The 13529-nt window shown below is 36.3% G+C and overlaps 1 protein-coding gene across 1 annotated transcript in view; it reads left to right on the top strand.

Annotated features, from left to right (window-relative positions):
* The first annotated feature begins 973 nt into the window (after positions 1-973).
* The window catches only part of LOC148955255 (pituitary homeobox x-like), a 74375-nt gene continuing 61819 nt past the window's right edge, over positions 974-13529 (top strand). Inside the window, exon 1 of the mRNA XM_089108126.1 lies at positions 974-1324. Within this exon, the coding sequence (XP_088964252.1) occupies positions 1063-1324 (262 nt within the window). The 5' untranslated portion in view covers positions 974-1062. The remainder of the gene's footprint in view (positions 1325-13529) is intronic.

Below are 13529 nucleotides of genomic sequence, written 5' to 3'. Positions count from 1 at the left end.
TAAGTAAAACAGTACCAAAAGCAATATTACCACTTGATTGCCTATTCAACGCTCTTTTGGCAGCTAGTGCGCTGCCTATGACATGATACCACTATGCCTTCAAAAATTACGTCCCAGTCTTCCCTTCAAACGGAGCCAGATATAGCCTTAGGCTATATACTAAAGCTTTCTGATTTCTTATTTTCGATGAGATTTAAATACGAGAGATAATGCCAGCCATCAAAATGAGGAACTTTTTTTTATATAAAATAGGGCCATATCTTCCTCGCTAAAGGAGGGAGGACTAGAAATCACCTGAAACGTTAGAAATGATTGTGTTTAAAAGAGCATTGATCGGGGGATCGCAGTGTATTTTTTAGTTGCGTGAAGACTAGCAAAGGTCAACAAAACCAAACAAAAAGAGAACGTTGAGTTGTTTCACCATTTCTAGTAAAAAACATTGCGTAAAAGTTATGCTTTTACAAATGGCGAGAATGGGTATGTGCGTACCCAAAATTATGCGTACTTGCCTGATACAGGGGATGTCTAAGAGTTAGGACAATTAAGATGTCTTTGTTTTTAGTCCATTTTGTGCAAAGCTATGGAGAAAGAGACTAAAAGGACTGAAGTTTTGACTAGCATGTCACAACTCTATACATTTTCTCAATGCCTCATGAATTTCGCAAGATTTTCTCTGATCCAGGTGTATTAGCCATAAATCCTGTTCATTATAAACATTCTATCCTTTTTCCTTAGGTTCTATCCATCGTCTGTTATTTGTTTCCTAAATAGAAGCCGCACCTATATTATAATCATCTGCTCGCGCACAGCCTTTAGATTGGCTAGAATTAAGAAAAGGTGGAGCTCAGTAGTTCTTACTAATCCTAGTGGTTCTTCCTTTTAGATCTCACTTAAGCTAACAAAACGATTCGCCTCTGCCATATTTTCCTGTGATGTATTACTAGAGGCAGTAGTCTTCGGATTATAGTTAAGACCGGTTCTTTCCCAGTGTTTTCTAGGAGCTGAGCTGGGCTTTGGCCAGGGGATTTGTGTGATTACGAGAGGGATTTTGTTTCAAAGGGAATGGAAGGGCTTATGTCTCGGCCAATGAATGCTGACGTCTGCCTTCAAGATCTCGACCACCATTCAACTTTAGATGCATCGCATCTTAATAACCACCTATATCATACTAATAGTAGTTACTTGTTTTCCTTACCTCATCAGCAACATGGTGTGGATGAACTTGCTAAATTGGAAAGTGCTACAGTACAAAGACAAAAAAGTTTAGAAAGTGCAACACCTTCACTACTACAGCAAGCAGCTCAACAGCCCAAGGTCAAAAGGGGTATGTAGGTCTTAAAATTTTTCTAGCTGTAAATTTATTTTCTATCTTTTGCCTAATGTTTTCAATTCATGCTATACTACGATGATGTTCTTGAATCGAAGCAGTTTTGTGAACCTGTATCTAATCTGTTGATCAATTGATATTTTTGATTGGTGCAAAACCATTTTTCCCTTCCCGTTAACCAGGGACATAATTTGCTATTGGGCAGGGGGCAACAGCCCCCTCCATCACTTCTGTTTGTCCCCCCTTCTGACCTCATTTTGCCCCCCCCCCTAAATTTTTTTTGGATCAACCTATTTTATGCCCCCCCCCCTAAAAAAAATCCTGGATCTGCCCCTGGAAAGAACTGCATGATCAGATAGGATAATAACCGGTTGGTCAATCACTGTATGGTGATTGAACAAAGGGTTTTTCACTCCGGGAACTATATATAAACTTTAGTTTTTTGGGGTTTAGGGGGGGAAAAAGGTACCTACGTTAGGTTGGGTTACGTATTTGATATTCTATGCTTTACCCCCACCCCACCCCCTAATGTGCAAATATATAGCCCAAGTTTGTTTCTAAACTATTATTTTTTTTATCATACTTTGTTTTATTTCATTAGCATTAACCAAACTTCACTCCTTGCGTGTTGCCCGGCTACCAATAAAGTACCGGCTCAATTTTCATTTTTAACTGTCATTTTTACTTGATTTTTAAAAATTGGTTCCAAAAGTGCCCCCCCCCCCAGAATTTTGACGAAATTACGCCACTGCCCTTAACAACAGATCTTTTTATAGTCTTCGACAAAATTCATAATCAATTCCATGGGCACAGCGGCTACGGCCCTTGAAAGCCACGACTGGTTTCCGGGGCAAATTTTTCAATACCCCCTCCTCTAACTGTTACAACCTTTCTTTTTAATACAAACGAAGGAGGGAGACCATTGGCTAGTAGATCTAGTTAATATGTGCAACAATGCCTTGGCCCTTTTGTATCTTAATTAACAGGACAGGGCATTTTGAACATCTTTGGCTGCAGGTCTAGGCACGGTAGTATGGATTTATTTAGCGGGGGCTATTGTTTTGAGCTGCTGATAGATTTACAAAATAAAGTCCAGCTCACGGTGAATTACATGAAGTATTGCTCTTAAATAACTTAAGTGATCTGTATTTTGTGGGGAGTTTATCAGAAAAGCAATCACACAGTTAGATGTTTGACTATAAGAAACTATTAAGAATAAATCGTACTTGCTCGGTTAGAACATTATTAAGTGTTTTATTCGGTGGAAGGAAATAAAGTACAGGCCCAAAATAAAAAATGTTTCCACTGTTCATTAAAACGAACAAAAACTGACTTGTTACTTAAACTGCCATATTAAAATAAAAAAATGAACTGGGCCTGTTTGAGTCTCAATCCTCGTATATTTCCCTCCATCTCCATATATTTGGGCTTGATACCAGCTGGCACAAACACCTTTACCAAAGATAGCCCATCAAAGGGCTAAAATTGATCGCTTGTGGATATTTTCGGTAAATTGTACCTTTTGTTGTTTAATTTGCTCGCTAGAAGATGAACATACCACTCGATGCGCCTTTTAACGCTGTTTCCGAACATGCTAATTGATATCCTCATAAATTCCATTGTAGAACCCTTAAAGGGACCCTAAAAGTGGCACCTTGTTCCTTTTTCGGTTAGTAAAAATAGGGTAGAAACATACCATTCGATTCAAAATCAAACGATGTCTTAATATTCCACAAGCATGTATTCCACACAGGCTATGTTGATTCACCCTAGTAAAAAAAAAGAAAAAAAAATCCACAGAAGGCAAAGGTTGACATTAAAACTTGTTCCATGTAAGAGGAGGAATACCCCCTCTTTAATCCCTTGTTCGATACACCAAAGTTTTTTAGCACAAGCTTCTAATTTTAATTCAACGGCCCTTGTATTACGGCTGTCGTTCTTACAGAAATGGGACAAAAAGTCAAACTTTAGCGCAAAGAGCAAGGAGTGGAACAGGGGGAATCCCTTTACCCATATACGGAATAATTTATGTTCGTCTTAAGTTTTAATGTTGCTCCTTACTTTCAGATACAAAACTTCCCCTTCCTCCCCCCAAAAAAGATTATACGTTTATCTGAAAGTTAAGATATTTAGGAATTGAAACGTACTCTTTAAGGTATATGGTACCCCCCCCCGAATGCAAAATGACACACCAATCCCACCTTTATAATACTTGATGCGTACTTACGCATAACTGTGAATAATTTTATGGGATATTGAACACAACAGTTTAGTTAAATGAAGCTTTACAACAAGTGTCAGAAACCTTTTTGTCACAAGTGTATTATAACTAAACCAGCGCTATAGACTGTACAAGGAAACCAGACACGAAAGCAGACAAACGGGTATTTGCTAGATAAATTGATGACAAAGCGTTGTTTATCATTGAGTTTACAATATTTAAACGATTGCTTTTTTGGGGTTTAGGGGGGGGGAGGTACCTAAGTTAGGTTACGCACTTAATATATGCTATGCTTATCCCTCCCCCTAATGTGAAAATACATAGCCCAAATTTATTTCTGAATTTTTACATATTAATCCTATTTACTTATATGTCATTGGCATTAACCAAACTTGACTTCTTTCATGTATAGCGCTGGTTTACTTCTAATGCATAAGTACCACATTTTTCAGTAATAAGAAGGGAGGCATCGGCCTACCGCATCCTTATTCAAGTTTAGTCCAAATAAAGGGAAATAAGAGATCTGCTCCTATCCCAGCCCCTCGTACCATTTTATATATTTATCTAAAGAATCGTGAAGAGTTAGACAATTCGGGTATTGAAATGCACTTTTTAGGCATCCCCCCACGCATATAATGACCCACTACCCATCCTTCATAACAGCTAATGCGCAATTATCTCACAATTTTATGAAAAATCTAGTGAATCAGCTTAGTTAGACTATTTATATAAAAATTAAGATAAATGTTAATATTAACCTATTATCTATGGATCATGTAATTTATCAGGAATGAATGCGTTATCATACGGCATTACTTCGTCTGCGATGGGAAGCTCAATAAATAGTTTTTGATACTTATAGATCGTTTCACTCCCTCAGAATTTTCAGTCGATAGCAGCTCGGTCTTCTTTGGGGCAAAGTCGTAGATTGGTGCCACATAATAGTAAAAAATATCGTTTTTCTGTGGCACAATCTTTTTGGTTATCAGTATCCGTGATCTTTTATCTGAAAAAAAAAATGCAAATACGACACTTTTGTATATAAGAGCTTGAAATCTCTACAATACAGTTGTCTGATATGGTGAATCTAATGGTATAAATTTTATTAATAACACTCGAATTTTGGTGGAGGGGTTGTTTCCACTTTTTTTAAAAATCGGACAAATTTGTCTCAGGCTCGTGGCTTTTGATGGGTAACATTTAACTTGAGGAATTTTAAGCATTGGGAATCAGCATGAAAAGTCAATTCTTATGATGTTTTAATTGTTACAAAAAAACTCTTTTTAGAGTTTTGGTTAGACCTATACTATTGGCCCAAATCGCTCCTTACTTACAGTTCATTACCACGAAGCGTTTCGAATTTGACAAATTGAACAATTTACAAATCTTCGAATTTGGTAGTTTTAATTTCCATTTTTGTCAATAGGTCACCAGCGGGTTTTTGCAGCACAACAGATTGCTTTCGTCCGGCAAAATTGATGGAAAGTGAGTCAGGTCGCACGTATATTTTAAGGGACGACACCTAATAAAACAAATTTGAAAGTAAACAAATGAATAAAATTAGCTCAATGTTCTTTCAAAACATAATTGTCACAGTTTCACCCCACCCCTCGTTCTAATGGGGCGAGATAATGCCCTTAGCTATACACATAAATTTATGTACTTTCTTTTTTTCAATAGTTTTGTTTTATATTAACAACTAACTTTCGATAAGAAATAAGCACAAACAATAATGGTAACCCACGAAATCAACATGCTTTTGTATATAGCCTTGTAAACTTTGGTAAAACTAGAAGTCACACTTTACAGCCTCAATCCATATCTGGCCTCATCAGGGGACTGTGGCGCAATTATGACGACAATAAAAGCTATTTTTGAAAACAGCATTGAATGAATTTTATTTATTTTGATTTTTGATTTTTCAAATTTGTCTTTATTCAACTTAGTCACTTGAAAGCCATGTGCGATTTGACTCACTTTATGTCAGTTTTGTAGAGCGAATAGAATTTGAAAGTCTGTCTCATTTACGCTGCCAAAATCCACCAATGACAAAAATGGCGGAATTAAAAGGTTAAAAATCGTTAAGTTTGTCGGACTTGATCGTAGTCAATCCATGCATCGAGTGACATGGCGCATCGAGGGGTATATTTATTTTCTAGCTAGCAAATTAATTGAGACAAGAAAAAAATACTAAAGTTTCAGTTGTATTTGGATTCTCGAAAAGGACCTGGTTCCATGATGTGGTACCAAGGCCTTCAGCTCCCACGAAGCTTCACCATGAATGCCCACTTACGCTAGTCGTTAAAATAATAATCGGGGACTGTGGCTAAACTACAAGAGAAATTCTATACACTTGATGTAAAATTATAATTATTATTATCGACAAGGTGATATGGAACTCTTACTTATATTTCATATTCGTCCCATTTGATTCTGTATTTTTTGTTTCGGTTATAACGCACGCAGTATGGATTGATTTTGATTGAACGGTTTATTTCTCGCTGCGTCATGGATGAACTAATTGTGTCAGAATAGAAACACAGTTAGATCGTACGAAATCAAAACGCATTCCCTGCAGAAAACGAGTGTTCATTTAAGTCACATTTCCTTTGACGTTTTACGGGCAAAGTTGCTAGGAACAGCTAAAAAAATGGTTTTGATCAGAAAACATCTCTTACATTTGCATGGGTTCACTTACTTTCCACTTTGTTTGTGGAACCCAAATGAAAACATAGTTTTAGACATTGGTATGGTGCATGTCCTGGGTTTGTAATGCCATGATGTAAATCTATCACTGAGTCTCACTGCTCAATCAGGGTTTTTGGGATTTGTTCCATTTTCCCTTAAACGAACAAATAAACTTTCAAATGGGGATAAATCCATTTACTTAGACAGTGAAAAAACAGGTACACAAGTCCAGATATTTCGGTCACATATACAGCGACCGTCTTCAGTAGAAATACTAAAACACTGACCGTCTTCAGTATTTCTACTGAAGACGGTCGCTGTATATGTGACCGAAATATCTGGACTTGTGTACCTGTTTTTTCACTGTCTAAATAAATGGATTTATCCCCATTTGAAAGTTTATTTGTTCGTCTTAGAACGGCAGTGTGGTCTAAGAAAACAACACCTAATTTAAAGGTCTTACGTCGAAAATACCCTTAAATTTTGCACGGGGTACCTGATGCGTGGTGGCAAAGTGAAACTCATGTCAACTCCGTTCAGTCGACGAATGGAAATCGAATATTACTTTGTATGTGTTGTACATCACTTCGAGCCACATTCGTCTTCGTTGTTCTTTACTAGGCGAGCTTCTTCTATCAAACTCTTGAATTCTCTCGTAAAGGGAGAAACAGCCCGAAAATATACAAACGCCCCTTTTCTCAACACATTTTTTCTATATTTTCATCCCCCCCCCACGAAAAAATGAATTCCCGTGGGCTTGTTTTGCCAGCTTATGCTAGTGTCTAGGACCTTTCAGGTTAATGAATAGTTTTATTAAATTCTACTGCAAAATAGACAGAAAAATGAACAGAGCAGCCAAGAAGGGGGGATTATTATTTGGCCGGTATGACGTCTGAAATGTTTGAGAAGATTGCCAAAAAAAGGAGAAACACAAATAAGTTAATGTATAAACTAATGTTAGTTATCCTCTGAGGAATACATTAGAGATAAAGTAAAAAGCCACATATAGCTCAAGAAAAGGGACTCATATGCGACAGAACGCAAATTCAATCGGTATAAGTGTTCAAACTCAGTAATATGAGGCTTTCGTTGCATGATTGAGACAAATGAAACCCTTTCTCCTCTGCTACAGAACGTTCGACATTAAATATGAGTGTACCACCCCTGTATTCTTCATCAACGAATAAACAAAACACATTCAAATTTGTCAGTTCCTATACTTTTGTAACCGCATTTGACACATTGGTTTTCACGAAAATGTCCCCTAAGGGGTAGAGGATCCAACATAAGGACTAACAGATCGAAATTTGCAAACTTTTATAGATGAAATTATATTATCTTTAATTAGAATACTAGAAAATGTTATATATTGACTCTATACTCGGCCACTTAAATGAAACAAAATACATATCGAGGAACAAAAAAGGAAAATAATTATTGTTCGGAGAAAAAAAAAATCAGCTTTTGAACTAATATTTTGAAAGCAAAAAGACACGGATCATAAGTATAGGCTATACCTATTTTGGAAATAGAATAAAAGACAAAACTGATTTCATTGCTTTGACTTATTAACTGTTTTATTAACTTGTAGTTCAATCAATATTTGTTCAGCTAGGAAATCAATTAGTTAATTTACGCGATTTGGCGTTAAGCACTCTTACAAGAGTGCAACAGAACACCCCATACCTTTATTGACCCAAAAATAATCCTTAAAGAGCTCTATAAAACACAAAGCTACTTATTAAAGAGTAGCGATTTATTAGCAACTAGCAAGCTTAACTAGGAGTAGCCAAAACTCTAAGAACAAAATAATTTTTACAACAATATAAACACCAAAAGAATTGGACTTTCAAGATGATTCCAAATATATAAATCCATTAAATTTAAAGTCACTCATCAAAAGTTAAGGACTTGAGAAATTGTGCATGATTTGAGTAAAATTATTCCCAAAAGGAGAGGAATCTTGATGGAAGCTATGCTGTTAAATTCAGCCTATCAGGGACCCCTGTCAGGGTCGTATCCTTTTTTTTTGGGGGGGGGTTACAAAAAAATTGGAAAAACGCATCAAAAATTATCTATATATATTTTGTTACGTTTTTTGAGTCGAGCAAACATTTTTAGGGGGAGGGTGTGAACCCTCCTAACCCCCTGAATATCGTCTTCTGAGGTTTTCCTATCTACATAAATATGAACTTTCAAATTGTTCCTTAGAAGGATAGTTATGGATGCGTGTGTGTTTTTTTTTTATTATTATTATTATTTTTACAGGAGAGATCGAATTGAGCCCATGGTAGAACAGCATCAGAAGTCAGCTCTTTTGGTGAAAATATTTTTTATTATCAAAAGAGATCACGCCATGATAAATTGACGGTCTTTCTCATTTTATGGCACAAAGCAACAATTTTGGCCTGACGAGTCTTAAAAAAAAAAACTAAAAATAGCTTGAAGTCTCTTATTTTCAATAAGCAGTCCCTTAATTAAATTTGGAATAAAGGGGATGGGGGAGGAGAATCTACCCTTTTGTCTCTCTTCATTCTCAGTAGCTTTTTTGGACTGAGCGTTCAATACGGACGCCGGGAGTGACAGCTCCCATTCTATTTCAGAAATATTTGAGGTGTAACATAAAAGATGACATTAATCTGCTTACCTTCAAAAGATGGGAGAGCACTTCACTATTAAGACATATTTGTTCGAGGAAATCCCTTTGAAGCCTGAGAAAATATGCCTTATTTTCGAGAAACATGGAAATGAAGACCCAAAACTAACTTTGATATTTCAGCCTCCTAGAAATATTTGAAGGCATGGACTTGAATATTTAAACATGAACGTAACAAATAAGGGCTGAGGGGGAAGAGTAGCAGCTTCTCTTACGTTTAAGAGACCGTTAGATCAAACATTTCGGTTAAAAATCTATCAAACAGTTCGTGGTAACGAACTGTAAGTAAGGAGCGACTCAACTAAATAGTAGCCGAAGGTCTAAAAAGCGAAGTTTTGAAACCAATAGATGCATCAAAAGAATCAGATTTGCATGCTGATTTTAAATATATAAGTTTCATCAAAAGTTACCATCAAAGCCATCTCATACCCATCATACTCATCATACCTCATCATACCCACAAAAGTTACGTGCCTGAGAAAATTGGCCTTATTTTCGAAAAAAAGGGAAAACTGTTCCCTTCTCCTATGGGGGGCTCTCCCCTCCTCAACGCCCCGCTCTTTACGTTAAATTTTGACTCTTTCTCACAACTCTATTTTTTAAAACAGTAAAAAAATTTAGCATAAAGAGCGAGGCGTTGAGGAGGGGACAGCCCCTTTCATATACGGAATAATTTCTGTTCATTTTAAGTTTAATGTCACTCCGGTACTTTCCCATTATATGGGCCTATCTAAAAAGTCAAGTTTGGTTAATGCTAATGAAATAAATGAAGTAGGATGAAAATATAGTACTCTAGAAACAAATTTGGGCCATATATTTTCGCGTTAAGGGGGGGGGGGGTTAACTATTGCAAAAATTAAATACGAAACCTAACCTAACCCAGGTACCTTCCCCCCCTAAACCCCAAAAAACACAGTTCAATATCGTATACGCAATGGAAACTACGCTATCATTGCCTACTCTATAGCAGTTAACACGTCAAAAACGGGTTTTATCATTGCCTACTCTACAGCGGTTAACTCTAGAGGCCCATATAATGGGGAAGTACCGTCGCTCCTTACTTTCAGTTAAAAAAACTTATTTTTTATTTAATAAGTAAAAAGTGACCATTGCCAATACAAACTGAAATTCTGATAAGTAAAATTGTGCTTACAGTTAATGAATCAACAAAATCAACTTTTTATCCTGATCCCAAATCCCAAATTCATTAATCTTAAACTGGCCCGTCAGTACAACACACTATATATATCCCAAAAGACTCATTCCTACATGTCATAAGTTTACAGGGCTCCTGATTTCCTTAATAGCTTCTCTTATGCTTCCGAACTTACAACCAATACTACTTTCGTGATTTTCCTCTTTTGATACATATTTTAAAGGTTTTCATGTTTCCCATGGAAGGCTATCACCTTCCTGGCCCATCCCTAGTAATGTCCATGCCGTTTAAGTAGGCCTAGTCTATATGTGTTTTGCAGCTAATTTGGCAATACCTCAGTTTCTAACTTATTTTCTCCCAAACGTATGCTGAATAACATATGCATAACAGTATGATGCTGGCAAGCAAGACGTGTTAAATTTAAAAATATCGCAAGTAACGACTGCAAAGCCAAATATTTTAAAATCAGTATTGCCTCCCTTTGATATGCGTGAAAAACATAAAATAAAAAAAAACAAATGGAATTAACGAGTTAAACTAAAAAAAATACTATTTATATAAACTCCCATTTTCAAAGGTCATGCCACACCATGCCACACACTGGAGGATCCAAATGCACACTCAGAAAATAATTATTAGGGGAGGGGCTGACCGGGAGTCCGTGGACCAACCAACGGAAAACTTCAAAAATTTGATAGAAAAAACGGTATTTTTGGGCATTACTTTAAGTTTATTTTAGCTCTTTGAATGCAAGTTTTGAGTAGGAACTAAGGAATGAATGATAAAACCGAGCAGATTATAAAAGATTCGAAAACAGAATGTAATTTTTTCTTGAAGGGGGGCTCTATCCCAAACAAATATGCAGTTCATATAAACAAATGGTTACTATAGACCACTTAAGCAATGATATTAAAGGTAATACATAAGTAAGCACCAGCTTTTAGGAGGGGTAGTTGATCATTTGCACAAGGTTCCATGTTGAAGATGCTATGGTCCAGATTTCCAAGATTCCAATTAATGGCCTTCGAACTGACATGATTATGGCGGGGGAGGGGTGTTGGTGATAATCCTCATTTGGAGGAATATACTATAGACAGTCCGGTACTATTAGTGCTGAAAGGAAAATAGCCTCCTCGTAATTGGGCAGTACAAGTTTGTAAACCAAGTTATAGAAGTTCTATACATGTAAGAGCTGGAGCGGAAACATAGTTTTCTTCTTTAAATTATTTCAAGAGTCGAAACAAACAAATATTCTTTCTATACTAATGCTCAATACTTTTTTCTGTCTCTAATATTATGATTCTATTTAAATACTCTGTCAATGAAATGCTAAGTTTTTGTGTTCAAATGTTTCTATTAGTATTTTTTTACAACACGGTAAAGCTTATTTATTTGGGAAACATGAAGAACATTCAAAAGCCTCCTTTGTATTTGTCGAGGTGCAATTTCAACTTCCATGGTGATTTCATCCGTTTTTTTAAACACCATTTTGATCTAAAAAAGAGAAAAAATTCGCATATTTCATGGAGTATTGCATTTCCAGAACCAACTCTTTACATAAGAAGTTAATATTAAAAATAAATAAAATCACTTTCTCCCAAATATATCTTGACCAACAGACGCATATAACAGTACACTAATGCATATAAGCCAAAACATAGGTTTTCGCGATAATTGCCTAAAAATTACCAAGAATCAATGATTTAAAGCTGGATAACAAGACATGACAGTGATGCGATGAGAAAATAAAAGAAATTAATTGTCCTTTTCCGATCCGTTCCGCTCAATTTCTTAAAGTGTTACCTTCCACATAAAATATCGTTAGGATTCTAAAACTCTTGACACGCGACAGGATTTGTGATGTAACCATTTGCTATTCTGTGGCTGTAGAATCCATTAACACAAGAAATTAATGCTTGCCGTATGTTCTCAGCTAATCAATGTGAGATAAGGGTTAGGTGACCCCTATAAAGATGTTGTCTCCATAAAACAAATCCTTGGGATCTGTTAATTTCCTGTGGAAAAGTGTAGCACCGTATTCCAACCACAAGAAATAAAAGACATGTTGATTTTTGGCTGATCGAGAGATGAACCAAAAACAGTGACACCCACTAAGGCTGTATCCAGTGGGATTACGGGGTTTGACCCCCCCCACCCAAAAAAAAAACTGACTGGTAGAAATGCAACAAAAATGCATTTAAATTTTTCATGTGTTTTTTAAAGTTTTTTTTTATTGTAAAACCCCTCCCGAACAATAATCCTGGAATTGCCCGATCTCTCCCTCCTCATGAGAAAATGAAACTTGTTAGACCTAGCAACATAGAAAAAACTGAGGCTGACCTGCCTCCTCCTGAAGCAAGTTCTATGGGTATGTTTCAGCTCAAAAAATTTCTTTTATTTCCTAATAGTGCAAACTACATGATTGATTTTCAAGTTACTGGCAGGTTAGCTTGCTGGTTACTTACTGGGAGTCAAAATTGGACAATGTAAGCTCAAGAATGCTGAAGGTACTAGAGTTTGCGACGCATAACCGCAAACGGCACAATAGTTTCAGCGGATCCTCTGCAGGATCTCTAGCCTCAGATATGGGAAACCAGTGGCAGATCCAGGGGGGTGAGGGGGGTGCAAGTTTAAAGTAGTGTAACATAGTTTAGAGTATCGTAATTTACTTAATTAACGCAAGTTTGCGTTAATTAAACTTGCTCCTAACGCAAGTTTATCGGATAAACCTATTTTATGCCCCCCTCCTTTCTAAAAAAAATTTTGGATCTGCCATTGTGTGAAACTGACCTTATTGTCCCTGACTGTTAAGAGACGAATCATTATTAAACTATTTAAGAAGGCCACTCTGTATATTTAAAAATTGAATAAAAAAGTTTTTTCAACTGAAAGTAAGGAGCAACAATAAAACTGAAAACGACCAGGAATTATTACGTATATGAGGGGGGTTGCCTGCTCCTCAAGACCTCACTCTTTACGCTAAAATTTGACTTTCTGTTCTAATCATTTAGGAATGACTCCTGGAACACAAGGCCGTTTAATTAGAATAAAAAGCTTTTTCAAAAGTTCTAAAAAAACACGGATCTATGATTTTTCTTCTGGCAAAAAATTAAAAATAAAATAAAAAAAATTCTGGTACGCTGAATCTGATGGTGCGATTTTTATTAAGGTTCCTTGAATTTTCGGGGGTGTTTTCTCCCTTTAAAAAACCGTACAAATTCTCTGAGGATCTTAGCTTTTTATCGGTAACATTAAAATTAATGAATTTTAGGTACTTTTCTAATATATGTACAGCACGCGCAATATTGTACATTGAACATGCTTAAGAAACTAGTCAAACAGGTTTCTTTCAACGGACAATTCCTATACTGAGGATTGCAATCAGTGATTTATAACTGCGTTTACAATATTTAAACTTTTGTTTTGTGGGGCTTAGGGGCAAGAAAAGGTACCTAGGTTAGGTTAGGTGACGTATTTAATA

The sequence above is a fragment of the Artemia sp. Qi Xiang Cuo genome, chromosome 2, assembly GCF_049724085.1.
Source record: "Artemia sp. Qi Xiang Cuo chromosome 2, ASM4972408v1, whole genome shotgun sequence".
Classification (NCBI taxonomy): Eukaryota; Metazoa; Arthropoda; class Branchiopoda; order Anostraca; family Artemiidae; genus Artemia; species Artemia sp. Qi Xiang Cuo.
This window is presented reverse-complemented; position numbering and strand designations above follow the sequence as displayed.